This window comes from Leishmania mexicana, chromosome 20 (assembly GCF_000234665.1).
Source record: "Leishmania mexicana MHOM/GT/2001/U1103 complete genome, chromosome 20".
NCBI lineage: Eukaryota > Euglenozoa > Kinetoplastea > Trypanosomatida > Trypanosomatidae > Leishmania > Leishmania mexicana.
In genome coordinates this window covers 1,749,686-1,777,366 of record NC_018324.1, presented here as the reverse complement: position 1 = coordinate 1,777,366, position 27,681 = coordinate 1,749,686, and the positions used below count along the sequence as shown (strand labels likewise).

The window sequence follows — 27,681 nt, the reverse complement described above, 5'->3', positions numbered from 1 at the left end:
ACGTGGGGCCCCTTTCGTTTGTGCAGACATCCGTTATTACCTCACGCGACAAGGCATCCGTGTAGAGGGTGACTAGAAACGCGCACACGTCTATCTCCCCTGCTTCGCATCACCGGTACGCGACGCGGTGCGCAGGACACGAGCCTAACGTTGTCCAGGTGCCTCATTTTACGTATGTATTTCTCCTTCCCACAGCAGAGAAGCCACAACGTTGGTCCTTTGTTGTCATCCCACGATGAAAGTCTGTAATGTGTCCAGCAATGATGGCCGAAAGAGCCAACGTGGATAGAAACAGAGGAAAACAAAATTCAGCACCAAAGAAACGTGGCGCATCGGAGGTGGTAGTGACCACAAATGAGCACGAAGAACAAAGGAGGGAGGGGGGAGGCAGAAGAAAATATATATATATATCACCGGATATAAATATATCTACATAGAGAGATCGATATATATATATATCGGCGATAAAAAAACAGCGAACAACGTAGAAGAGCAAGAACTGACAAGGAGCACCACATCCGGGGTCGATAGCTGCATCGTTGTGAACTCGCGTGAAGCAGATAGCAAGAGGAACCGCGCCACAATATACGGGGAAGTCCCAAAGAGTCGGGGGAGGGGTTACAGACAAAAAAGGCGGGGTGCCCTTTTCATTCGTATTCCAGTCTCTGAAGTCCACCTTTTCCCATGCACGTCTGTGCAATGCTCGTGTCCTTCCGCCACCCTCGAACCCCCTTTCCCTTTGTTCTTCTCCGGTCCATTACGCTTTCGTACAAAGAGGCGGCAAAGCACAGGGGAGTGAGACACCATACACGGCAACAGGAGCAGGAACACGGAGCGAGCAGGGCGCGTCACTCACACGCACTTCACGTCATCAAACGACAAAAAAAGAAAAAAAAACTGAAGTTCCCTCTTCTACACGTCGAAGACAGAACACAAAAACATGAAGGAAGACAAGCCGAAGGCGAGTAAAGAAAGAGCGGAGGCGAGCCCTGGCACTATTGGCCGTGACCACGCATCAGTTGTAGCGGCCAAAGATACGAATCCCGAAGTTGTAGGTGTAGTCTGTCGTCGAGAAATCTTTGTCACGCGGCCAACTATGACCGCCGCCATTCACGCGGACCAGCTCCACCTCACTTCTACCGTCCTGCAGACGTGGGGTGCTGTCGCGCTGCACCGGAACCTCAGACCTCTCCTTGGGAACAGAGCCAAAGAGAAGGTGGTGCAGTCGACGGTGCTCCACATCAACGTGCCTGTTCAGGACTTCCTGTGACGGTTTCTCTTTCAGATGCGGTTGCGGACGCAGATGGAAATCCTTGCTTTCGTGGTGGCTCCAGTTACTGTCTTTTCCAGAGTAGACCGTCTTACCATCGTGTTTCTCGTGCGACTTCGCGTGCTCGACCTTCGTGCGGACCCATTTCTGACAACGTTGATCGCGAGAGCGGCGCTCATGCTTGAGTCGGGTCACCAGCCTCCTGCTCTCCCGCCTGACGCTGAGATCCTCCGCCTCCATGGGTGACATACGGCGTTCTCTGTCAACCAGGGCTGCATCCACCACGGCAGCCGGCGCATCCCCGGACGTATTCTCCACCAAATCCGCGTCCCAATAGAGATCGTCCTCAAAACAGGTCGGCGGCTCCTCGGGATCCTCATCGGACGTCGGAGGTGACGCCGCACGTCTCGGTACGTAGCAATCGGCGTAGATGGTGTTAACATAGGCATCGGTAGAGATGGTGGTGTTCGTTTCCTCTGTACACCCGTTTCGCTCCCTCCATCCCTCGAGGTTCTTCATGATTGATGGAAATCCAAGGGCCATGTTACCGTTCCACGGAACCAAGGGATCCGCGGTGCCGTGCACCATCAGCACACTCGTGCGCACGGTCGACGAGGCTTTTTCGACGGCAGCAGTGCACGCGGTAAGCGCGGCTTCATTTCCAGGGCGCATCTCAACAACACCGCTGACGGAGACGGCAGCGCGGAACGATTCGGGCGCCTTGCACGCCAGCACCTGCGCCAGCATGGCACCGTTGCTGAATCCGGCGGCCATTACACGTGTTTTATCAATGCAAACGCTCCGCGAAAGTTCCGCCACCACCTGTTTTGCGAACGCCACGTCGTCGGGCTTTTCGCCAAGGAAGCCGCAGCACATGCCCGCGTTCCATCCTCTGCCGAGGTACCCCAGAGACCCACAGACGCTCACAAGCACAAAGCCGTCGCGTTCTGCATAGGTCATAAAGCCGGTGGCGTCCAGGAAGTGCTTGCAGTTATCATTCAGACCATGGAAGAGCAGCAGCAGGGCCACCGGCTTCGCATCCGTGCCACCCACCGGCGAGGGGTAGCTCGTCGGCACGTAGACTACCGCTTCGCGCTCTTGACTCTCGACAGTCCTAAACGTAACCACTGTCTGCTTTCCCTTGGGCAGCCCAGGCACATCCCGTGCGCAACCGTCAGGCTCTTTAGTGATGAGGCTTGAGAGGTAGATCTTCTCACCGTTCTCGTTCAACTCGCGGATCAGCTTGTGGATGTCAAAGTTGTCGCTGGCCGGGGTGATAACAGAAATCGAGTCCTCCTCCGCCGCGCGCATCGCGTGAAAGTTGTTCCAGAGGTAGAGCGGCGCGAGGAGGAGCAGGACGCCGGCTACCGTAACGCAACTCAGCCATTGTGCGCGCGACCGAGTTACTTTCCGAGGCGGCACGTCGAGCTTGTCCTTGCTTAATGGTGCTTTCTCAGAAGATGCCACGGAGGCATCATCGAAGACCACCTCTTCCTCCAACATGGGGTAAAAGCAGAACGGAGGAGCTGATAGTAGAAGAGGCGGAAGAAAAAAAAGAAAACGGTAAGTCCACTGTCAGCTGAGAGAAAGGTGAACGTCATGCACGCCTTCAAGACGTTGGGTAAATAGGACTTCTGGCTCATGCGGATGTGTGACACATGCTCAGAAAAAAGGAGAGAGGGATGTGATTTGTGTGAATAGCGTGTCGCAGCATCGGGAGCGCACATGAGGACACAGGCAGAAGAGAGAGCGTGCATACAGGAGAGAGTGCGCTAGAGAGGAGACGTGGACGCTAGTGTACGCTGATGGCGCTCGCAGCTGCAGCGTAGTACACGACAGATAAGAGAAGCGAGAAAGGCGAGGCGCTGCGGAGGCGCTTTTGTGGTCGAAGCGTCACATATGCGCCGTGCACATCGATTTACTGCCTCGAGGTGGTAGACAAGGAGCGCGCACACCACTGCAGCCAGTTGTTTCGACGTTCACCAACGTGTTGTTCAGCCTTCGACCTATAGGAGGCAATAAAGGCACATACACACCTGCATGCACAAGCAGCATGAAGTGAAAGAAAGAAGCAGGCCCGCATGTACACAGAGACTCGGGCCACAAAAAAAGAATGGAGCAGAGGCACGAGCGTCGCGCACAGAGGGCAAGGTTTTGTTCCCGGTGAGACGACAAGAAAAAGATTACGGCCCCATCGATGGCGGTCCCGTAGAGTCGTAGAGAGGAAACGACGAAGGTCGAGGAGCAGCGGGAGAACACAAACATCGTTTTGTTGAATCCGTGATTTCTTTTTTTAAGGGCAGCAACGCCTCGGACACACTGAGCGGCACTCGAAGATGTGAAGCTCATCTTGCACGGTGCAGGCGAGCGGGGCGGGTGGGAAATGTTGTGGAGGGCTTTTGGGTAGAATGCAGAGAGGAGAACGCGGAAGTGCCTACGGGGGATGGAAAAGCGGTTGATGAAAGGAACACGCGGCTCATCTGCTTTTTCGTCGTCGCCCTAGCACACCGGTTGTGACGTAGAGGCACACCCACACACACAGATGCAAGACAGACGTTTCGATCGATGCGTGCGCGTTCTTTTTCGCATTCTTCTCGCGGCTGTGAGTGAGTATTTCGCCAGCAGTGGAAAAGGGGTTGCGACCGATTGGCGTTGTGGGAAAAGGGGGAGAGAAAATGAAACAAAGAGGACGAGAGAACATTGCGTGAGGATGTGTGCAAAACCTTGCCCCTCTCGGTGTGGTGCAGACCTTTCTAAGTGTTTCTTTCGACACACGCAAAAACAAATGTATCAAACACGTGCGCTTTGTTGCATGGTCTGTGGCATGACGACCCCTTGATTCTAAAGATGGTGTGGGGCAGAGGAGGACGCAACCCGAGCGATAATGTACTGGGGGAAAAAAACGCAACGTGCAGCCGCGAAAATGGTGGTCACGCGGACAGTGATGGAGAGGAAGAGAGGGGAGCAGCTGAAACGGGGCGAGGCGCCTGGTCGGCCGCGTCAGAATAGCACGGTGGCAAGAAGGTTGTGTGATGGTAAGGAAGAATGAAGAGGAAGAGAGAAGGCGCGCAAGACTCACACGCGTACAGAGAACAGAAGCGACGAAGAGGTAGGGGCGGAAAACGGTGGAGAAGACGATTAAAGCAGATAACGTTGTCAAACGCGTATTGAACCGTGCACGAGCACGCCATGTTGTCCTTTGGAGACCCCGAGACAGCGAGTCTCGGCGGTGAGCTATGAACCATCCATCCGGAATGTTAAAGGGAGAGAAAGTTAGAGAAGTCGATTAGCAGCAGAGATGATCGTTAGAGAGAAGGGGATGGCCACCGTGCACGCACGGTCTGAAGGACACTTCTGCTCAAAGCATGAAAGCATCGTCCCCTCGCCCGTCCACTTCGGACGAGCACAAAGGATCGTAGTGCGCCTCTCGGTGGTTGCCAAGACCGGAAAAGGCGCCACAGCACGAATAGTTAGTTTCAGTGCAGGCATGCAGAACAGGGTTTCGCCACGATTTCCCTGCAAAAAGCCTCACTCACGCAATCAGTGCATGCTAGAAAAAAAAATTCGTTCACGGTGACTGGCCAGGCGTTTCCCTTTGTGTGCACGATCATGCTACCAGCTCCGTCCCTCGGATCCCCGGCGCGTGGATCTTGAGGTATTCTGTGAGCATCTCGAGCGCCTTTGCGCGGTGAGACAGTGTGTTCTTCTCCTCAACGGACATCTCCGCAAAGGTCTTTGCGTACGCCGGTGTCTGTGCCTCGGGCGCAAAGATCGAGTCCCAGCCAAAACCCACACCGCCTCGAGGGACGGGAGGCAGCGCACCGCGGCACACGCCGCGGAACTGCTCCACGAGTGGTTTGCCGGTGGCCTCCTCAATACCGTGACAGAGGGAGATGATGCACACGGCGTTGGCGCCACGGTGGGCGGGTGCCGCTGCAACCGAGTTCTCCTCACCGGGTGCTGCGAAGCCCTTGACCGTCTTCAAGAGGCCTTCCACTCCCAACCGATCAAGGAACCATTTGATGTAGGGACCGGGCAACCCACATAGAGCGTCGAATTCGAGCGAGGTGTCGTCTACAAGCACTGGTGTGCCGCCGTGGCGCAGCGGCTCGCCCACCGGCATCTTGTTTACGACGCGGTATGCCTCCACCGCCTTATCCCAGCTAATCTTCTCCGCCGACGAGTTCTGCGTCTCCGGCAGGTCGAACTTCACCGCCTCTACGACGATATTCGCTTGAGCAAGGTAGGACTGCACCTCAACCAACTTCCCTTTGTTGCCCGAGACAAGATACACTTTTCCATAGGTAGCCATGGCCTCTACGCGTGAGTGAGTAAGTGACTGTGTGTGTGATGCTTTTCGTCTCTCAACGTGTGGTGGTGACATAGCAGGCAAGGGGTAGAAAAAGGACGGGAAAGGGAAGTGAAAAACGAGTAGGCTCGACCCTCTCTCTCTGTGTTGATTGAGCCCGTCTTCAGGGAGCTCACTCTCTAGGAGACGCGGCACTAGTGCAGTCCACATGTGAATTCAAACGGGTTCTTCCCGCATCCTCATTGCCTATCAAGCATATCTTTTGCCCATGCAGAGTGATGTCTCCCCTCCCCTCCCCCACACACACACCTGCAGCAAACGAAAAAAAAGATAATCAGAGAATTTAACCTATGCTTGGACAGCACAGCTCTGCTTTATTAGTTCGGGCGTGGCTTTCAGCTCATACTTTTTTTTCTGCAGCAGAACGCATCTCAAAGAACAAAATCGTTATCGTTGAAGATGCAGTGGCAGGCCATTCTCGAAGCAGCCGCTGTGTGTGTGTGTGTTACAGCAGAGCCACAAAAGCGCAAGCGGACGGATTCAACCCCTCTCTGCGCGGGGGGAGGAGGAGGAGGCGGGGTATCCTTGAAGTCCCCTTCCCCTGTGATGCCCCCAGCTACCGCGTTCGTGGTGGTCCTTTTCGTTATCGCCTTTCACTCCGTGCCCCTCCATTCCATTATATGTGGGCAGCGCAGTAGAAAATGCAGTGCCTCATGCGTGCTTTCTGAGGGTGCGCGTCACCGCTTCGCAAAGCAGGCCCTGGGCGAGGCCCTGCCACGGGAGACGTGTGCTCCCTGTAGCGCATCACGTTAAGGTGTAAAACAACCTGCTTGTGGTTGCTCATGTCCCTCATGTAGATGCTACTCGCCAAGCAAGTCGACTGGGCCTGGCCTCCCACATAGCAGCAAGGAAATCGATTCCAGAGCGAACCTGTGTGGCTAGCATGCTGGAGATCCCTTCATCGAGAACCACTCCGCAGGTTACCGCTAAACAGTGTTGCGAGAAGCGGCACTGCTGAATGGTAAGTATGGCATGGCACAGCACGGTATGGCGTGCCTTGTGTTTTGTTGTTCGGTGGATGCAGAGCGTCTCTACTTGTTTCATTCGCTAATCATCAGCGGCTACCTGATAACTCAGAGGCTCCATCAGTTTGCTCACCCACTCCCTATCTCACACACCACTACCATTGCTTCGCAGAGCCCGCTCCGCTCGCTTGCCACACCGCTCTGCGGCCAGCTTACTCTGTGGCGACAGAAGCGCTGGGCGTTTGCACTTCCGCCTCGGATGCGGAAACCCCACGAGAACTCCTGCTTCTTTCGTGAGGATGGAAAAAACGGGCACGAGAACCGCCAGGGAAACCTATTTTCAGGCTGGTAAAACATGGCACGCGAGTTCGCGAAGAGCATGGATACGAGGACACTAAGGCCCATCAATCAGAGAAGAGTGGGAGCGCGAAAAAAATCCAGAAAGGGGTGTGCTGCGGCTCCTATTATCACCACAGCTCGCCCCCCGCCTCCTCTCTCTCGCCGCGACCTCCTAATTTCGAAGTGTGCTTCCTTGATTAGGGAGTCTTCACTGCACCATTGCGGCACACACCATTCGGCGTGAAAGCCGCCGCCACTCCCCCCATCAGCCGTGCGTGCGCGCACTTGAGCAGGTGCGCATTTGTGTGTTGTGACGTCGACGCCAAGAGCAGAAAAAGAATACGAAAACGGCGCGCTGACAGAGAATGTCACCATGAGAGACGACACCAAGCACGCCGAGGAAGAAGCGGGGGGTGCGAAGAAGTGAAGGGTTGCCGACTAAAACCGTGATGTAGGGCAAACCAAAACATACGAAGGAGAGACGGAGGGTGAGGGAGGAGGTGAGAGGAGGACAAAGTAACCGAGGTTGGGCACAAGTGCTATCCATGTTTCGCTTGTACACAAAATCAGCACATTTGACGATTTGCATCTGGCCCAGTCACAGAAAGAGAGGAGGGCCGTCCCAGGACAGTTTGGTGCCGGGTAATCGAGCCGTAAAAAAGAATACAGGCAAGATCAGCATCCCCGTGCCTGCCCCTCCCCCTACGAACAAAAAAAAACACCGCCCAGAGCGCATACGCAAGGACAACCCATCCGCAGTGCTGGGCTCTTTCAGAAATGCATGTAGGCTTGGCTATCCTTCTTGTTTTCCGTGTGCATTCCTATGGCGCATTCGGCACCGCTTCATCACATGTGACCACGCGTTATGCCCTTTGCGGTGTTTCGTTGTTCGTTTTTTTTTTCCGTTTCCTGCGCGAAAAAAAAAACGTTCACGAGAACGACACAAAGAAGAAAAAAAACGTGCGCAAAAAACTCCCTCCCCTCCCGTCCCCCTCCGCAAGGACAACACAAAACAATGGCCGAATTAAACCCTGCAAAAGCGGCTCCGCACAACTGGGGGCGGTGCTGCCCGTGCAAAGCACCACCATAACCGTCATGTGGGCGGGCTTGTTTGTGTGTGCCTACTGCCGCGACTCGATCCGACGCCATCCCGTCCACGACCTCAAAGCCAAAACCAGTAGCGATGCATCGCTCTCACCTCCCCATGTCGTAGGTGGCTGACCCTGCCACGACGACATGTGGCTCGGCATGTGGCAGGGGGACATAATAAGGGAGGCAGGGAGGGGGCTCGCCTGGCTTCCTCCCCAGAAAGAGTGAGGCTCTGGACTGTGGAAATACACGCATTGAGGTATGCGCCGCTGTCATGAGGAGAAAGGAGAGCAAGAGGCACACAGAAGGTCCGCTTCCGGATGACCGACAGTGGGAATCGATCGTAGATTTGCTCTTCGTTCCCGCGAGGTTTCTGTAGCACACAGCAGTCCTCACATCCCATGAAGCTACTGCCCCCACACACCGGAACCCTGCCCTAACCTGCCCTATACGCCTTGCGAGGTTTCGCTTTGACCACGGTGCTCACTCTCGGATCCATCAGAGCCGCGGCTAGAACTCTCTTTACCGTCCGCAAGGGTCTCAGCAGAACCCCACGAAATGCTAGCCAGTTCAGGGAAGCGATCCGTTAAGGCACTGACGCACTCTTCATTGAAGAAGGACTGCGACGCGTAGGCTTCCAGAAGAGTCTTCGCGTCTTCGAGGCTGAAGCTGCGGGCGACCGTCACGGCTTGGGCCGCGGTCGCCTTCCACACTGGCGGGCACCGGATGTCGAGCTGCGCGTAGCTGGACACGATGGCGGTCAGGTCGGCCGGGGAGAGCAGGTGAACAAGCGTCTGAATGCGCGGCGAAAACTCTGTGAAGAGACGGTCGTAGCGCATCTGAACTGTGGCGTACGCCTTGAGTAGTGCCACCACCTCAGGGGTGCGGAAGTCCGCGCGCAGCTGAATCGCGCGATCAGCGAGGCGGGCGAACAGTTTGTAGTGCCACAGATTCACGGCAGCGTAAGCGCTCACGACGTTCACCACGTCGCGCGGTGTCCCGTAGGTCGCGACGTGGCGAACCCGGGGAATGACCTCGATGAAGAGTCTGTCGTTGCGCACACCCGCTTTTGCAAAGGAGGCGAGAACGCTGGCAATGGTAACAGATGCCATTTCGTGGCGCATGGCTACGGTGCGATCCGCGACGAGGGTGAACAGTTCCGTGTCGTCGCCACGGCCAGCGAGCGCATACGCTTCCACCACATGCGCCATCACCCGTGGAGGGGACTTTGGCAGCATGCCCAGGGTGCGAACGTTGAGACTTCCAAACGCAGCCGAGTTTCCTTTACCGAGCCGACTCAGCGACAGCAGCACCTCCGCAACTTCGTCCACCTTCAAATGATCCGAGTGGGCCACGATGCGCTCAATCAGCACCTCCACCACCGCGTCGTCGATAGGCGTCTCCGACGGATGACCGCGCAGGCGCGAGAGAATGGACAACTGCACAACCCTGTCACTTAGGCTGGCGTGACCAGTGGCCGAGACTCGAGATTGGCCTGTCGCCGGCTTGTACATCTGCGATAGCTCTTCATAAAAGCGAGCCGTGAAGGAAGGAAAGGTGACGTCCATGCGGAGTAGCGCTAACTGCGCAGTAACGAGGTGCGACAGGGTCACCTCCGACTTGTCCATTCGCAGGAGTCGCTCCGCCAACGCACGTAACACTGGATAGCACCAGATGAGCATCTTCGCATACGCCGCAATCAGCTGCGTGATCTGCTCCGCGGTGCCCTGGTCGGCGTCGGCAGCGCGCGTGATGCTATGAGCGGCGTCAATAAAAGGCGTCACCTGCCGCGTCTCCATCAGTGCAAGGGAGCGGAGCAGTCGTGCAAGCTGCGCGATCGTCACGCCCGGAGAGGTGGTTGCACCAGGCCTTGTGCTGCTCGCGGCAGCAAGTTCCGTCTGCGCCGCTTCCTTCTCTCCCGCAGCGAGGGAGTTTGCCTGATTTTCGGACGCGGCGGTCGGTTGCGCGGCTGACAAGTATGTCTTTTCGCGAGACGCATCTGCTACTGTGGTTCGCAGCAGTTCCGACACTCGCGAAGCAACCGCCTCACAGAAGTCGTCACTCCGCACCTGCGCCAAACCGTAGCACTCCACGAGCCCCACCAGCTGCGGCGCTGAGGCCTTGGCAGCGTACACGCCGAGCAGCTTGCCCGAGTCCCGCAGTACCGTCATGCTCTCCACACCACCTGCGCGCCCGCCGTGCATCGCGATTTCGGAGAAGAAGTACAGCACCTCTGCAACGCTCCACCTCGACAGGGACGTCCTCACCGCCTGTGCCACATCCTTCTTCTCCTCCTGCAACAGAGTCGGCACGAAAAAGGCGAGCAGCTCAATCGGCTGAAGGCGCTCGCCTTCCTGGGCGCGTGACTGCAGCTGCCCATACCACTTCCTCGCCAGTTGCAGCGCCCGCGCGCGGTGTGCAGGATCTCTGCTGTTCCCCAGCAAAGTGACGGCCTGGCGAACCATCTGCGGCGTCCATGTGATGCTGTCAGCCAGCAGCTGTGCCGATATGCCGTTCATAAGGCCCTGGAGTGTCGCCTCGGGGATCAGGGATGCAAGATCCGGCAGTACTGCGGATATGTCGTCACCGGCCGACTGCGCAAGAGCCTCATCGCGTTCCTGATGGGCATGTGTCATCCACGACACTACTACCTCACTGCACATGAACGCAGCCAACTGCATTGCGTCAATGCTCTGCGATTCTGCGCTGTAACGCGCACCAACAACGGCCCAAAGAGCCGCCTGGAGAGCCTGTAGCGGAGTCCCGAATGTATCTGCTGCGTTAGCACCGTTGCCGCTGGCTGCAAGGGAGGGAAAGTCGCTAGAGGGGCCGCGAGATTCGGTGTGCGCCAAGCAATGGGACCAAGCCACTGATACGTCGCTCATCGTCAGCGGTTCTGGCAAGATGGAGCCCTTTACGGTCGATTCAGGAGAGCAGCTGCGTATGCGCTCCGTGATCGCCTCGAGTCGCACAAGAAACGCTGTGAAAAGTTTCTCCTGCGCGCTGTTGACTGCTGTCTCCGCGCTGTCCGAGACTTTGCGCTGCTCCCTCCACTGAGTAAGATCAGCCATAACGTTGATAAGTTCAGATAGTAAAGCCTCAGCGCACTTCTCTGGTGTGGCGAGTATGCCGCACACAGCCTCCTCCAGGGACCGCCATTCGGTGGCAGCCGCTGTGCTGTAGAAGCCTTGATTCGCTCGCTTGAAGGCCCACAAGGCACGCAAGAGTTGTACCAGGCCTCCAGATGACACCGACATCAACTCGTCGCTCAGGCATGCGTCGCGCAGCCCTTCAGCGGCGCTTACTTTATTTTCTCGTACCTCCTCCAGTTGCGCGAGTGACTGGAGTGCACGGTTGCTGTTTCGGCCGTACGTGAGAGTTGGCAACATTGCCGTCAGAATCGGGACAACGCGTGCGGTGGAAAAAGAGAAAAGGGTGCTCAGGGATGTGCGCTGGACCAGCGCGACGGCGAGTTCACACGCCACGGAGCGGTCGAAATAAAGCAACAGCTCAATCGCGGTTGTCATCTGCGGTGGAGTCAAGTGGAAGCCGTGCAAACCCATCCACGTGGCTGCGTCTTGGACAAGAGGCATGGCGTCGTCTGCATCCGCCATACGCAGCGTTTGCAGCAGTAGAAGCACAGTAGCGCCGTCTATGCCCTTCACTGAAGGCAATAAAATCTTCCCCAGCTCGCGCACCGCACAGGCGCGAAGGAAAGGATGGCGCCTGTGGCGCAAAAGGCTCTGGAGACGCTGCAGGTATGCTGCTACGGCGGCAGCAGAGGTCAAGCCTGGTGGAGCTGACAAGTTCACGTGAAGAGCGGGCCATCTCGCGTCGGCCTCACCTTGCGGAATGGCGCCGCTCTCAGGATCGGCGCCAGACGTTGCAGGAGGAGCCGCATTGCCATAGGTGCGCACAAAACGACTGCTTTTAGTCTTCGACGAGACGTGACTGCTACCAGCATTCAGGTTGGCGGCAGAAGCCAGCGACACGCCGGCAAGATTCTCCGGCTCTGTCGGTCCCGTGGCGTAACAGCGAGCAGTGCCAGCGGGAACGATAGAGGCTGCCGCGCGGGGCTGCTTTCGTGCTGCCCAGCTGATGTGCGTGAGCTGCGCCGCGGCGTCGCTAGGGTAGCTCCGTACGCACCGACGGGCAGCGGTGAGCCACATATCGACGACGATGACCGCACCGCGTTCAGCGCCGCAGTCCCTTTGGTGATGTGAGTGTATGCGTGTGCGTGTGTGTGTGTGTTTCTGCGATTTCGTGAAAGGGGAAAAGAAGGAGATCGCTCGTGGAAGTCAGAGCGATACAGCTGCCCCAAAACCAGAAACAGTAAAAGAAGGACTGGGGAGAAAAACGTCGAGAATAACATCGGCGAAAAGCACTACGACGAAACACAAAGCATCCTGCTTGCGGTCACTACTGGGAGAGTGCCACCTCCTTCTCCGGTTGATTAGGTCGCGGAGAAATGCTGAAAAGAAGGACGGAGAAAAGCATAAGCATACCTCCCTCCGTCTCCGAGATAGCCTCGACCATCATGGCTACTTCCGAGAAGTCCTCTGTAAGTGGTGTCTTTGCACTTTCTTTTTTTGTTCTTCTTTGGGAGGGGGGAGGTGGTGGTGATGTCTTCATCTGCTTCTTCTGAGCTTCTCTCCAACACGTGGGCGCGGATGAGCGAGATTCGCCTTCACCCTTTCTCCGAATGGAGCCGCTACGAGCCCTGCTACACCAAGAGATGCGAAAACAAAAAGGCGCCACTTCCATGCCCTTCCTCTCCAGTGTCGACGGAGGTGTCTCCATGGAAGCAAGGAAAAGACATGTATGCTTGAGAGCGTCTGCCCGTTGCAGCACTTCGGATCTTGTGGCTCCCCGTCTGTCTTTGTGTTCGTCGGCTGCTTGTCTCACCGTGAGGCCCAGTTCACGGTGACGAGAAGAGCCATGCATACCCAGAGGAGCGCCACGAGCTGCCGCGTCGGATTCCAAAAGGCGCACAGGGGCTTCTCTACCTCGCTCATCGCCTTTTTGACATTGGTGTGCGCCACTTCCGTGTTTTTGACGATCAGCGAAAACTGCTCCGTTTGCTGCACCACCTGTTCGTTCATAAGCGAAGTCAGCTGCGATAGTTCTCTAACCAGAGCCTCGACTGCCTTGGCATCCTGTGCGGATGCCTGACGCTGAGCCTGAAGAAGCGCCCGATTCTGCTCTTGCAGATGCGCTTCCTCCTCGTTCGTGAGCTGGTATGGCTGAAGAGTCGGAAGCCGGAGCGCACCACCTCCTGCAGTCGTCGCAAGTGTCTCAGCAGCTGGGATCGAGAGGTTGCCGCAGCTGCCGCGGCCCGCGCCCGCGCCGAGCATAAGGATCTCCGCGACAGAAGCAGTGCCGGCGTGCAGTAGCTGCCGCGCCGCAGCGTGACCGCCGGTCAGTGCGACCTGCAGTGCCGAGTCTGCGTGACTGCCGGCTGCTTTGACGGTTTCGGCGGCTCGCTGCACCATGCCGTCGACTACACGAAACGTCGTGCCAAAGCCCGGCATCGCAGCGGGTGGCTTTGACGATGTATAATGACGCCGCTGCTGCCCGCCGTTGGCATCAGCAAGTGCCGTTACCTCCGTGAAGTCAACTGCCTTTGCGCCATGCTGTCCCCGCGAAGTTGCCTCTTTGCGCGTCACCTCTGTGCAGCGGCCGAGCTCAGCCGCGACCTCGTCGGAGCAGGCGAGCACGCCGCAGTGGCCGTAGAGAAAGAGTTCCGTCTTGTATAAGGCCAACTCCTCCTTGGAAAGGGCGACTTGTAGGCGTTTTGAGGCGATCCGCTGCTGCAGAGTTGAGACCGCCTGTCGAAGATGTGCGACAACGCCACTTCGAGCCTTTCCATCTGGCGCCTCCGGTTTGTCCACAGCGAGACTCTCCAAGGCGTCATGCGTGCCTGGGGCGGAGGAAGGTGTGCCGTTGAAGCGACCGCGCCAACGTCGTGCATCGTTCAGTGAGGTGACCTTGGTGAGGGTCTCCATGAATGCCTTTAGCGAACTGCTTACGGAAAGCAGCTCCGCGTCCGAGAGCAGAAGGTTGTTCTGCAGGTGCGCCAAGGAGTTTGGTGTCACCGCGTCAAGAGCGGCCATCACAGCTGAAATGTGCGCCGTAGCGCGACCGATCGCCACGTCAGCGGCATGGTCAAGCGCGTGGGAGGTGGTCAGCAAAGACTCGGTCGCCTGAGCCTCGTCCGCTGTTCGCGCTCGACGAGCAGGGAGGGTGATGCGCGCTGGCGGCGTCGCCGATGATCGCCGCGCCTGCTCTACCAGCGACCATAGCTGATACGAGATATCCATCATGGAGAAAAGGGAAAGTGGGAGGCAGTGGTGGTGCTTTTCGTGCGCAACTCGTGTTCCCGGGCAGGGCAAGTGAGACACACACAATCGCACACACACACACACACAAAAGGTCGGCACAGGTGTGCGCTGATGGGAGACGTCGTTGCTTCTCCCTTCACGCGTGCCGCCAGCTTGTACAGGAATAAAGGTCAACAACCATAAGCGGCGGAAGTGTACATCAGGGAAACGCCCTCATTGGGGGGAGGAGAGAGGGGGGGCAGTTAAAAAACGATACGGTGACGACGGCGAAGGCAGGAGAAGAGCAGCAGGGCAAGAAAGAAAGACGTGCGCAATGAGTAATGTCCCCCCCCCACATCGCTGCTGATTCGCTTCACACCGGCGTCATCCGCACGCCAGTGGAGCAACGCGCTCGGTACGGCTGGCGAGGCTGCGAGTCTTGTGCCTCTACGATTGGCGCCTGGTGTCGTGAAAGGTTCACGACACGTGTCAATTTTCAGTCTCGTATTCTTTTTTTTACCTTTCGAGTAGACACATTTTCGTTTTTTTTGCGGGGTGCGCTGTAGAAGGCTGGCCTGCTTGCCACTCTCCTCAGAGGCTGTTGAGAGGGAGAGAGAGAGGTAACCGGTCTGTGGGATAGAGAAGGCAACAGCAGACAGAGAACAACCGTACAAGACGCCCAGGACTACTGCTGCCGCATGATGTCCCATTTTCGCTTCGCTATGTGTCGCCGCCAATGGACATGCGAGCCACTCCTCTGTGAGGAAATCCACTGCCACTTCCTTACAGCAGTGCTGCTTTTCGTGTCAGCAGTAGGGAGAGCCGAGGGAGACGTAAAAGTCAACGATATTGTTGCGCGTCACCCGCAACAACAGCTGCAGTGCCGCGAGGGACTCCAGCACCAACAGCAGGATCTGCGTGACGCACACACTAAACTCCAAGTCGTTACACTCCGGCAGGACGCCCAAAAGAACACAGACAAGCGGGAGCTGTGGAACGAGGGTTATCGTCAGGAATGCGACGAGTCCGCCAAAGAGTGATTGCTTGTTGGCCAGACAGCCGAGGTGGAGCCGCAAAATCTCCGTGCAGAACCAAATGATTAGCACGCAGATCATCCATATCCGCTGCTGCGACGTGACGCTGGCCAGGTGCCAGCGGATGCCGAGGTAGGTGAACCAGATAGGGGCAGAGTAGAAAATGGAGAAGATCGTGTGCAAGACGAGGAGGCCTTGCAGAGCAGGGCTGTTGCGCTGGATAGCATGTTTGTGGTAGGTGCGAACACGCATCTCTTCTTCGAGGCGAAGGGGTTCCAATGGCCGAAGGTGGCGAAAACAAGCAGAGAGCGTGAGGGCTGACGCACCTACACCCACAGTCGCTCAGTCTACAGTGCCGAGAAGCAGCGCCCTTATATATGTGTATGTATGCTCCTGCGAGTCTAAGTTTTTTTTTGCGGCAAAGAAAAGATGTGCAAGCTGGTGGCCACGAGAAGCCAGCCAAGGAAACCTCAGTGTCGAACAATAATCTATGTCGGTGTGATTGGATGTGTGCGTGGAGGCGTGTCTGTGCACTTGACCGTGTGGCACGCGTGTGTTTTTTTTTCTTGAGCCGCGCTTGCCGCTCTACAAACGAGACAATCAGCAAAAAAAAGAAAAGAAAGCATCAAAGTAGACGGAGGCGAGTCTTTGCATTGGACACAGATGTGAGCGTGAGCCCATGCAGGTTCGGCGTGTTCGGTGTCGCCCTCGGCGCATGCACGGAGCCACTGGGGAGTGGATGAGCTACAGTACTTTTTGCAGGAGCTATTCGGTTACTTGACTAAAAAAATTAGCGACTCTCTTCACAGTACCGTCCGAGTTCAGGGCCCCTGCGTACGGTCACATCATCTTCTGCTGACAGTGCCTCTTCGCGCCAGAAAAGACCGCAGCAGGTCGGCAGCGTCGCGCGCACGTTATTGGCGCTTCCTGCCAGCCCGGCATTTGCCCTTTTTCCTTTCGCACATGTAGCGTTCCTTGCCTTGCTCATGCGTTCCGTGGACGTTCATATGTGAAAGATGTCGCTAAAAAAACTATATATATATATTTCTATATATGAATATATAGACAACAACAAACAACGAGCAAAAAACGCGCGTGTGCACCACGGAGACTTACGTTGACGCGGCATACCGAGAGGAAAATCGCGAGTCGTTGCTCACGAGTATCGTCGAAGTGGCGTTGGGCTGCCGACGTTTCATGGCCTGCGGTTCGTGCGCGCCGCTGTGAGCGAGACGCCGTAGCCTACTGCTCCACAGGTATGTCAGCGCTGTTCTGCGATACCGACACTGCCTCCCCACCCCCTCCCTACTGCCACCTACTGAGAATTCGGAGCGCCGCCAGCTCCTGCTCGACGCTCGTGCGCCGAAGTCTGCACTGCTCCTTTATCGCCTCCGCCACTCGGCACAACAGACCAAGCTGCACGGTGGCTGCGCACATTTTGTCGTACAAACTGCGCGTGTTGCCGGACCGACGCGTGTGGGCCGCTTTTCGGAACTTCTGCACGTCGTCGTACTCCTCGTCCGGCAGCGGCAGCTCGCCTTCGACGATGGCGACGAGCTGACACTGCCACTCCGGCACGAGACTGAGGAAGTGTGAAAGTCGAACTTTCTCCGCCGAAATCTTGACGATCTCCGGCCGCAACGATGCCTCGACAATCGGCCGCACACGTGCATTGATTTCACTGGCGAGCTGCGCCGATGTCTGGCGGCGCTGCTCGCGGCGTTCAAGCCAGTAGGCGCGAAGCTTCAAAATAAGGTCGCGCTCTGCTTCTCGCTGCTTCACCAGCGCCGCCGGCGGCCGTCCGCGGCCACGCTTGCGCACCACAGGCGACGTGACTCCATCGCCGCCCGTAAGCAGCCCGGTCAAGTCCAGCGCCAGCGCCTCCGCCTCCGCCTTGCGGCCTAACTCAGCAGACCCGACGGAGTTCCCGACGGAGTAGCCGTAGTGCTTCCTACAGTAGGGCGAGCAGCTAGTCCAGTTGGCAGTGCCCATCAGGGTGGAGCTCAGTGAACTGCCCAGCGAAACAGGCTGGGTGGTGGCGTCTGAAGTCGATTCGCCACCTCGTGCGCCGCCGCTCGTGCTGCGTGGACTGGCAGCCGCAGGGAGGCAGAGCAACTCAGCTTGGCACTCCACGGTGTGCGCTTCGGCTGCGCAGGACGCATGCATCGTCTCAAAGCAATGCGGGTGTGAACACTGGACACATCGGCCACTTACATGCTGACAAAACTGGCAATTCATGGCGTACTTGTGTTTGCCAACACGGCGAAGTGCGCAGATGTACGGGCGCATCTGCACATCGACGAGTCCGTTGCGTCGCAGACCGGTGACCTGGGGGCGCACAGCCAGCTCCGGTATGCTCAAAGCACACACAGCATGGCAGACCGTGTCGAACAGCGCAGCCGCCGACGAGAGGCCGTGGAAAGCGGGCGTCTGCGGTGGCCCAGGCTCGACAGCGTCACTGTCGTCCTTTAGCGCCGAAGAGACATAGGGCAGAAGCACCCCACCGGCGCGGCCGCACATGCAGCACACACCTGCGCTTCGCTTGCGGTGATGGGCGTAAATGGTGCAGCCGTCGCATATCCATGCTTCTGGTAGCTTCGGCGGTTCTGAGAAAAACCAGCAGCGCAAATGCGCGGCGACACCGCAGTTGCTGCACCTGAGTCCTTTGCTCGGAAGGTTGTGCGACGGAGACACGATCCCTGCCGACGCATCGCCGAATGCCTTGTTAGTGGGCAGCGCGAGACCCGACGGTTGCGGGGAAGACATGCCCCGTGCATGGCCGCCGCCTACCCTCGCGCCGCCTCGTGCAGTCGGTGATGACGAGAGCGCACCAGTCGAGTGCGTTGTTTCGCCTCCTCGTTTCCGGAGAGCGTTGGCACTGCCTTTACTAGGTTCCAGTGCACCAGACCGCGGCTGCGACGTCAGCAGATGCACCGGCTTGGAGCACAAGGCGCACAAGCACATTGCAGCATCCCCAGCACTAGTCTTGTCCTTGCCGTTCTGCCGTCTTGAGGTCGTATGCCTTCCGTTGCCTGCCGCGGCGGCACCAACGAGAGACGAAGACAGTGTACTCAACGAGTGGTGCCCGTCACCGTGTCCGGTGACAACAGACTCAGTGACGACGGTGCCTGCGTCTTTGGGAGTGGCAACATGCGGCGTCGCGGCCCGGAGGAGCGAGGAAACGTACCCCCACTCGAGGTAAGTCACGCCGCGCTGCAGGCTCTCCGGAGAAATGTTATGACGCTCGCACCAATCGTAGTCGACATCATCCAGAACATACCGCACACGCGTCTCCATATCGTTCGACCGCACCAACTGATACGGTCGATGTTGCACCAGACGCTCCGCTGCCCATCCGTGTCGTGACGGTCGGGTGAATACAACGACAGGCCCATCCTGCCCTTCTTCAGTGTCTCTCTCCCGCTTGACGGCGTGCGGCTTTTCGGCCTTCAGTGCCGAGTAGTGAAGTTTGCGGTTGGGGCGCCCTGACGAGCGCTCCGACTTCTTCACCTCTGGCGCTGGCGACACAAGGGCAGACTGCGCCTGCGGCCGCGTAGTATCCGTTGCCTCTGGCTCATCGAGTGGATTCGGTCCATCAATGATGTCGTAGGGTTTGCATTTCTTGATGAAGTCGCTGCGATCTTCTAGAATGGTAACAGGAATAGCTGTGTCGTACGCCAGTTTGCTGGGGATGTAGTCGACAGTGTTCTTCTTTAGCGTCATCGCCTGCGTGAGCTGCGCAGCGGCCGCCATTTCATTGCCACAAGAGACTAAAGCAGAGGTGGGGTGAGGTGCGCGAATCCACAACACGCAAACCACAGCAGACGACAAACAACAACAAAATAACCAGAAAAGGCACTCGACAGACAAGCGTGTAGGGTGCTTTGACGGTATGCACAACACCAGCAAAAAAAGAGAAAGTAATCACTAACGACAGTGCCCACGTCCGTAGTGCGCGCAACAAAAGACCTGCGTCCTGGCGTCACAGACACAAAACAGGACAGAGATAGAAATGGGTCGATAGGAACACTTTGCTATGGTATCCCTCGTGTCGTCTAGCTAGACGGTGTGCGACGGTCGTGGTGGTGCGATGCAAGATGGGACCGAGAGAAAAGCAACACGAAGAAAACAAACGAAAAAAAGGCAGGAAGGGAGGGAGGCGGTGGAGGACAGACAAAGATTGAAATGTGGTGGAGAACAAGGAACGTGTCGGAGGGGGAGGGGACGCTATCGCGAGAGGGAAGCGGATGCGGTGCACAACTACGAATCCAAAACCAAAACACGCCCCAACACAAAGGAGGGATAACAAGCGAGGAGAAATGCAGAGGGCGCGGAGAAGGCACGGAACGGCTACCCAGCACCCCACACAACCCAAGTCAAGCCCCGATACAGAGGACTGTGAACAGAAGACGGAGGAGGAGGAGGGGAAGGGAGCGATGCGAACACGGAGGAGACGCTCTGGGAGGGAGGAGCAGGAGAGAGGACGGCGCAGTCAGTGGAGTAGCGACCCTTCCCTGGAAGCCAGTGAGGGGAGAAGAGGCAGAGTAGTTCGCCTCCCCTCAAAGAGGAGAAGGAAATCGAAAGCAAGTCGGTGTCGCGCACGAGGATAGGATGTGCCGTTTTTAAGTTGACGGATCCAAACGTGCATCCGACAACAGTCGCAGCACGAGTGAGTGCTGTAGCGTTGAAGTATCAAAAATACTCACTCCTCTTCCGGGCGTAGGATTGCGTGAGATGCTCGTGCAAGAGGATTGGTGGGTGGGAGGTGCGCACCATGAACAGTAGAGAAGCGGACAAGGAGAAAGAGCGGATGACAAGAATGCTCCCATGCAGCGTCGCGCATGGTCCTTGTGCGCGTATGCGTGCAGTAGCTTTGGGACTATTTGTGGTTGTTTCGTTCTCGTTGATAGAAGGTACCACATGTACGGTGAAACGCATGAGTGACCGGCGCGATGTCTCATTCGAGTGTCCGCAGCAGCATCGTCTTTCGCTGCGTGACAGCGGGCAAGGCAGTCATGCACGCTGCACACACACACACACCTACACACCTCATCGAACCCAGGAACCAAATCACGTCCGCTGAAGCCGCTTCGCATTGCGCGCGGACACATCGGAGAGCCTTTTTTTTCTTCTCTAGTGGTTTACGAGCGATTACACGAAAGGAAAAACCGAAGCTTTTAGGAAAGAGAGGGGAGGGATACTGCTGCATAGCCCCATCCCCTATTCTTTTTTCTGTCATCGTGTGCCAAACGTACTGGAAAGCTCAAACCAGCACCATCATGCACCCTGTGCAGACGACGTCGTGGGAATTCTTCTCCTTTACCTTAACCACGAACAACAACCACAACAAAAAAAGGCTCCCGTCTGTCACGTGCGCAGACACCGTGAAGCAGGAGCACTGCCGAGAGATGAAGGATACTCTTTTTCGTTTATGTTTTTCTTCACAACCTGTCGTTTCATGACGGTCGCAGAGGACCATGGGCGATGACAGTTCCTCATGAGCTGTGAAGGTGCGGTGCCCAGCCATATAGAGAAAGGGGAAGAAAGAGAGTTTACTGCATGGCCACATGCGCTGTCTCTACTCATTCGCGGTCGCGGCGCTTCCGTGCACTTCACACCTGTCGCGTCTCATCGATAGCATCCCCATCCACCAAAGATCTGCCTTCCTCCTCCGGGTACCCGACGAACCTCTTGTGCCTCCACCCTCAGCTAAAGCGCGTAGTTTGTTACTTTCTGACGCTCACCGACAGAGAGGATCGGCACTGTCGGTGCAATGGTCATACTCTGCACGAAGCCGTGCCGTGTCGAGACGGCTGGAAAGGACGGCACCACGTTCAACTCAGGCATCCGTGCGAGACGGAAACCACCCTTCTGCCCCCGCGTTGCAAAGGCCAGCACCGAGTCACCCCGGCTGTCTTTACCGAAGCATAGACATGAGATTGGCGTCACGAGCTGCTTCAGCTCGCGGAGCAGTTTCGGTCGTGATCCTGGCGCCACCGAGGCCGCAGTCGTCGCTGCCGGCCGCAGCGTGGCACTGTCATAGACACTCACTACACCACTTGCAGAGCCAATCGCCATGGCGCGTTCACGCGCACCAGATGAACCAGAAGCTGAGAAGCCGCAAGTTGTGATATCGAGTGCGGCGTCGTCCGTCAGCTCGCGGGTGAAGCGGCTGAGCTTGCGCACGTCGTAGAGAAGAACCTTGTTCTTGGTCGCGATGGCCAGCTCTGTCGAGGAGAGAAAGGCGACATCCACGACTGCCGTGTCGGCGGTGATGTGGCTAAGGACGCTGCCGGAGGAGAGCGAGGCGAGCGTCACCGAAGACCCACGCGCCATGGCCACACCCCGACTTACGGGATCGTTTGGCCTGCACACCAGCTTTGAGACGAAGAACTCCTCTCGCGTGTTGTCGCGCCGACCGTTGCGATGCACCGCAGTATCGCGGGTGTCCAGGAATGTCAGCGGAGTCAACTGTTCTGTGGCAATGTTCAGCAGCTGAGGTGCGTACGCCTCATGCGCTGCAATAAGCACCTCCTCACCACTCTCGGAGAGCGCCGTCGTTTCTACCCGTTTGTTTACGTGTACCTTGGAGAGCTGCTCCACGAACCCGCCGGCGGCGTGGAAGGTGTAGATGTGCCGGTTGCCGCCCACGACTGCCAGCTGACCGTTACGATGCCAGTGGATCGTGCGTGCTGAGTCACGTGGAAGGGGCAGCACGGAGAGCACCGTCGGCACAGCACTGTGAGGTCGGTCGTGTTTTGACGACAGGAGTGGCTCTTTGCGCGACAGCAAGGTGTCGAGATCTTCGCTGCGGAAGCGTTTGCGAGCCAGCGCCTCCGCGGAGCGCCCGTAGCCCGGAACGGCGCCTTCGTCAGGGTCGAACTGGTCCTTGTCCGCGCGTGCGGTGTCGCTAAGTGCCCACGCCGGTTTGACGTGACTCTCCTTGAAGAATGCCGGCGTCTCCTGCTCCACTGCTACATCCTGGTCGTCCACCCAGGCACGCTGCGGTGCCTTCTTGAACGTGGCGGCAGCTAACACATCCTGGCGAGGCGCCTCCGAATCAGACATTGGGCCCAAGAAAGAGGGGGACACGAAACGACAGAGACTATCGAGCAAAAAAAATCTGTGAGCCAAGACTGTACGGCGCCTCAGGCAGAGACGAGCATGCACGCAACAAGAAGCGACGGACGGTGATCAATGCGCGCTGTGCACCAGCCGTCTAGGCGTGTGACACACAAACACGCACAGAAAAAAAAGAGGGTAACACGGAAAACGCGGAAACGGAGAACAACAAGGACGAGAAAAGAGCGAGAGGAGTAAGACGGAAAAGGAGAGGTGGAAGACGAGAGCGTGTGGGGTCAATATGACAGAGGACCCATACCCGAGGTAGTCGGAGCAGTCCCGCATGGAGGCACGCCACGTCTCGGATGAATCACGAGCACTCTCGACACGTGCAAGGCTGTCGCAGAGGTCTGTCCGTACGTGTCCAGTTGTTCGCACGGTTTAGAGGGATATGCCCCTCCCATACTTCCTGTCCGTCGCTTCTCTTTTCCGATTTCAAGCTGAACATCGTTTTCCAGTAGCAGTCCAGTGCAGCACCCACACTTCAACGCGCCCGTCGCCATGGGTGCTACCCTCAGTTTTCCTAGTGGTCAAGCACACGCGCACATCCGGTCACACGCGCGTGCACACCCACAGCACTCCTCGAAAGAGAGAAGGAGCGTAAGAGGGGCGGGAAACGAGGGTGAGGCAGAGAGGCACAAAGGTGCTCGCGAGCATGATTGCCTCGACCGAAAAGACAAAGAGCACGAGAGATGAACGGCACTGGGCGGAAAGAAATGAGAGTCAGCAGAGCGGCATTCTCACGAAGGGAAAGTACGCTCTCCGTGCCAAAGTGAAGACAGTAGGAGAGAGGGGGGAGGCGTGGACGCACGGCCCCTCGGGAAGCGATGAGCGTAGACTTTACAAGCGGAAATGCTTGAAGATCATCACTAACATGCAGCCGCACCGCAGATACGTTCGACTACGCGCTTACACCGCTGATAATGGACTCGATGTGGCACCACACGCCCGCAAACTGCGTGACCATGAGCGCTTCCAAGCACTCCACCACGTCTTCGGTTAGGTGGTGGGAGCATATTTTTGAGTAGCTTGTGAGTTGATCCACTGCAGAGAGACTTTCCCACTCGGGGAACGGGCAGATGCATGAACCGCCCGACTCCTGTGGCCGACAACTGCGTGCAGTGGAGCTGACGTTCTCGGCCTCGCTCGCACAAGACACCTGCACGAGCCAGACACTTCCCCAGCCATGCACAATGTCCCTTAATGTATAATAACCTTCAAGAAGGTCACGAGTCAGAAGACGCTCTTGCTGCGCCGCCCAGATCGCGGCCAGATGTCGGTGAACCGCAGACGCCTCGCGGCTCGAATGGTCTGGCGAAGAGGCTTCTACCGCAGCACTGCCCTCGACTGTGTAGCACAAATGCAGCTGCAGCTCGAGAAAATTGGTGATGGCCGGCCATTGATTCGACTTCCGCCATCGTGCAGGTGCCTTCACCTCACCACTGCGCGCGGCACCGTCTACAGCTTCCCTCAACATGGTACGCACCACGAGCTCTTCGAAGAGGCGCAGCCGCTCACACCACGCGGCACACTTCTGTCGGAACGCCAGGAAGGCCGCACTGGGCAAGAGTCGCTGTATTTTCACAAGTTGCCGACGAGTGTGTCGAAGGGCACGTTCGGCCAACTCCTGTCGTGGCATCAAGTCTGTTTCAATGCTGTGGCGCAGCCTGGCGGCTTTCCACACAAGTCGCTCTTCCTCCGATTCGAAGCAGCGAATCTCTGGCCTCACTGGTTTTCTACCGGCCGCATGAGGCTCTCCATCAGATACGCCGCTTCTATTATCGACAGCAGTATCTGCAGGAGGTTCATGGATGTCTTTGCTCGTAAACTGCAGACCCGCCGAAAAAGTAGACACTTTCAATGCGGACGTGGACATGGTTTTCTGTGGCAAGCCGTGTGTCTTTCAAGGAGTGCGGTTCGGCGCGGCACATAGTAGGGGTGCCTCCGTGTAATAATAATAAAAAATGGGAAGCAGTTCGTTACATGCGAGTAATTCTTAGATGGAGAATAGAAGAGTGATGGTGAGATCCTTGTCTGACCACTGTAGCCGTCATTGACAACGACACAGACCGCATCAGGATGGAAAACTACTGCAATGCGCAACACTTGTCAGACTTTCACCGAGCTGTGATACGAGTCGACGTCGTATCATCGCTTGTGCCGCAATCATAAGCACACGGCACCTTCATCTGTCTCTATCCTCATCAGAGAGCCAGTCACTTGCATTTCAGGTATGGCCGGTCGCCAGCACTGAGTTTTCACATCAAGGGGGCTCACCGACTACACCCCAGACGACCGTCACCTTTTTCCCCGCTTTCGCTTTTGTTGTTGTTTTTGGTGCGTTTTTTGGGGATGGCATGAGGAAGGTTTGTTTTAGTCACCCTCTTATTGGTAAGAGAGACACACATACACACACAAAAAAGAAGTTACATTGACACGCACGAAAAGAAAATCCGAAAGACCGACGATCAAGAAAAAAAAGATACACGCCGTGGAGTTCACTAGACTTCACGCCGCCCGCACAGATCCAGCGGATCAGGAGAGAAAGGGGGAGAGAGAGGACAAAAACAGATATCAGCACGTACTCCGCTTATACAACAACACGAGGTATCCTTTTAAAGCTTCTTTCTAATCACCCTCGCCCTCTTCCTTCATTTGTTGTTGTAAGGTCACCTATTCTCTCCATGATCTGCTGTATTTCGTATGAATATATAAATATATATACTTCTGCTTCCCTTTTCGCTTTGCGTCTCGCGTCCAATGCGAAAGCGCACGGCGCTGATAAACGGTTGCGCACGACCCTATCACACCGACACACAACACAATCAAAACACATGACAAGAAATGAAAAACCAACAACAAACGCGAAACTCTTCACAAACACGGTGTAGACCACATACAGCGACGACCAACGTAAAAAAAAAACAGTAGAGTAGGCGGTGGAGAAACACACTAACATAGCGAGAGATTCATGCCGGTGAACAAAAAATACGTTCACTCGTCCTCCCCCAGCGCCACCACCACCCTAGCCAGCGAAAAAGCAAAACGTCACAGTTGGAAGAGGTCGACTCAACAACTGCAACATCATCTGAAGTAGACGAGGAGAGCAACAGACCTCAGCACACCTTGTAGATCCTCCAGACAGCACCCAAGAGGCTCCAAAGACAGGTAAAAATGGGGAAGAAACAGCAGCACCACTAGATAAAAAAACCGACTCATCAATGCGCCACAGATATGAATTTCTTTGGTGCTCAGCAGGCCAATTCCACGGTAGACCATGAGCTCAAACGCTGCTCTACCACCACTTCGCTGAAAATCGCACGTCCATCCGCGCGCTGCAAAGCACTTCCCACCCCCCCTCCTCCTCCTCCCACCCTCGGCACACACACGTTACAGCGGTGCGCCGACTCAGCCATCTCACAGCACAGCCCCGGCCTCACACTCGACCCACCCGCCTCGCAGCCGCCCTCCATCGCGACGGTCGCCACCCCTGCTGCACCCCCTTTGGCGTGACTCAGACTCACCACACCAGTGCGCAGGGCGAGGTCCGCGTCGGATACACGTTCGAGCCACGCTCACACTTTGCCTATCATATGGATGGCACAAGCGTGCTCACTGTCGCGGGTCGCTCCGACACAACGCCGTCCAGAACCTCACCGGCGGCATCAGTAGCAATGCGTCGCTCTCGCCTCCCCACGGCGTAGGGTACCTCACCCTGTCACAATCACAAGTGGTCCGGCAATTGGCAGGGGGGCCGAGGGAGCAGAGGGTGAGGGGAGGGCTTGCCGGGCATCCTTCCCACAAAGACGGAGGCGCAGGGCTGTGTGATACACCACGCACTGAGGTGTCCTCCGCCGTGATGAGAAACTGGCAATCACCTCAAAATACATAAGTGTCAGACACGAGGCGCAGAGAGAAAAAGAAGCAAGTGCCAGCACTATCGTGCGGCATAAGCATGGAGGGTGGAGAGGAGGGGAGCGTGCAGGGATGGCGTAGACCAAGATAACAGAACTGGAAACGCAAAAGGCAACAACAACAAAGAAAAAATGGGTTGAACACCCCGCAGAAAAAAAAGTGCACATGCGCTACACTACACATACAGGAATAGTGATAGAAGCCGTGAACTGGAGATCGCTAGTCGTCGCGGTGGCCGCCCATTGCGCATGTCTACCGAAAAAAAAACGAAAAGAGAAGAGGCAACAACATAACAGAGTCTAGCTGAAGGAACGACAGGGGCGCAAGAAGGCGAGATGAGGAAGAACGAGAGATCAACACATGTGCAATTCAGATGCCCAAATTGTGGCGGGGGCTTTCACACAAAGGTCGCAGTGAAAGTCGTGAAACACGAAGGGGAGTGGAAAAAAAAGCCGCACAACTCAAAGTCGAAAGCACGAAAAAAAAATCTGGTGGAGAGAAGGATAGGTAGAGGGTGGCAAAAAACGGTGGAGAGGAAGAGGGGGGGGGGGCAGCGAAAAGCGAAACAGGAGAGGGGGAGAGAGAGGGGGAAGAGGGGCAGAAAAAAAAAGAAGGCGGTGGTAGGCAACAAAGGAGACGCTGGGATGATCCCTACCGAGGGGAAGGGGTGCACTGGTACGCGAACACCCCCCAATGATCACGAAGCGAAGGTCGACCAAAGGAAAAGTGAAAGAGGGAAAATAAAAACACTTGTGTAGTTTGGGGACGTCTCTTTCACCGAAAAGAATGACTTTTCAAAGGTATCACGGAGAAAAAGATTGGAAAGCCATTCAACTGGTCGCGATGCGGAGATGCGTGCCGCTATGCCCGCTGGGGTAATCGAGCCTCTTCATCTTTGATACCCGTTCTTGAGGGAGAACTTATGGCTTCTTTCGCGAAATCCGCTCCTCCCCTTCAACCCCTTCCGGCGGACGCGCCCACAATGCAGACGGGGAGAGGAGATAGTGCGGAAACGGATGCAGCTTGGCGCTGCTTTCCTTTTGAATGTTTTACTCTCGTAGATCAAAACATAGCAGCAGCATCTCGTCACGGACCGGAAAAAAAAAACAATGACGGCTTAGAAATCATGCAGATCCCCGATTCGCTAGCCATCCACATATCTCACAAGAACCAGTCACCCTCTCCCTCGGCCCTCTCCGTCTCTCATATCCCCTAACGGTCCCTGTAAGAAAGACAAAAAAAGGCTAAACAAATCGGC

General features: G+C 56.5%; 8 protein-coding genes across 8 annotated transcripts; all 8 read right to left on the bottom strand.

The window, feature by feature from the left end:
• Positions 1-1,015: 1,015 nt before the first annotated feature.
• On the bottom strand, positions 1,016-2,773 carry LMXM_36_4640 (conserved hypothetical protein; the record flags this gene model as incomplete). Its single annotated transcript, XM_003874773.1, has 1 exon — positions 1,016-2,773. One exon carries the CDS (start codon positions 2,771-2,773, stop codon positions 1,016-1,018), a length of 1,758 nt encoding a protein of 585 aa, XP_003874822.1.
• Positions 2,774-4,877: 2,104 nt separating this feature from the next.
• Positions 4,878-5,582, bottom strand: LMXM_36_4630 (conserved hypothetical protein; the record flags this gene model as incomplete). Its single annotated transcript, XM_003874772.1, has 1 exon — positions 4,878-5,582. One exon carries the CDS (start codon positions 5,580-5,582, stop codon positions 4,878-4,880), a length of 705 nt encoding a protein of 234 aa, XP_003874821.1.
• Positions 5,583-8,478: 2,896 nt separating this feature from the next.
• LMXM_36_4620 (conserved hypothetical protein) lies at positions 8,479-12,201 on the bottom strand (the record flags this gene model as incomplete). Its single annotated transcript, XM_003874771.1, has 1 exon — positions 8,479-12,201. The coding sequence occupies one exon, from the start codon at positions 12,199-12,201 to the stop codon at positions 8,479-8,481; it is 3,723 nt and encodes a 1,240-aa protein (XP_003874820.1).
• A 732-nt stretch (positions 12,202-12,933) lies between these two features.
• Positions 12,934-14,352, bottom strand: LMXM_36_4610 (conserved hypothetical protein; the record flags this gene model as incomplete). Its single annotated transcript, XM_003874770.1, has 1 exon — positions 12,934-14,352. The coding sequence occupies one exon, from the start codon at positions 14,350-14,352 to the stop codon at positions 12,934-12,936; it is 1,419 nt and encodes a 472-aa protein (XP_003874819.1).
• An 806-nt stretch (positions 14,353-15,158) lies between these two features.
• On the bottom strand, positions 15,159-15,638 carry LMXM_36_4600 (conserved hypothetical protein; the record flags this gene model as incomplete). Its single annotated transcript, XM_003874769.1, has 1 exon — positions 15,159-15,638. One exon carries the CDS (start codon positions 15,636-15,638, stop codon positions 15,159-15,161), a length of 480 nt encoding a protein of 159 aa, XP_003874818.1.
• Positions 15,639-16,691: 1,053 nt separating this feature from the next.
• On the bottom strand, positions 16,692-19,139 carry LMXM_36_4590 (conserved hypothetical protein; the record flags this gene model as incomplete). The annotated part of the gene is made up of 1 exon (XM_003874768.1): positions 16,692-19,139. The coding sequence occupies one exon, from the start codon at positions 19,137-19,139 to the stop codon at positions 16,692-16,694; it is 2,448 nt and encodes an 815-aa protein (XP_003874817.1).
• A 1,956-nt stretch (positions 19,140-21,095) lies between these two features.
• On the bottom strand, positions 21,096-22,454 carry LMXM_36_4580 (conserved hypothetical protein; the record flags this gene model as incomplete). The annotated part of the gene is made up of 1 exon (XM_003874767.1): positions 21,096-22,454. The coding sequence occupies one exon, from the start codon at positions 22,452-22,454 to the stop codon at positions 21,096-21,098; it is 1,359 nt and encodes a 452-aa protein (XP_003874816.1).
• A 955-nt stretch (positions 22,455-23,409) lies between these two features.
• LMXM_36_4570 (conserved hypothetical protein) lies at positions 23,410-24,384 on the bottom strand (the record flags this gene model as incomplete). Its single annotated transcript, XM_003874766.1, has 1 exon — positions 23,410-24,384. One exon carries the CDS (start codon positions 24,382-24,384, stop codon positions 23,410-23,412), a length of 975 nt encoding a protein of 324 aa, XP_003874815.1.
• Between the last annotated feature and the right edge of the window lie 3,297 nt (positions 24,385-27,681).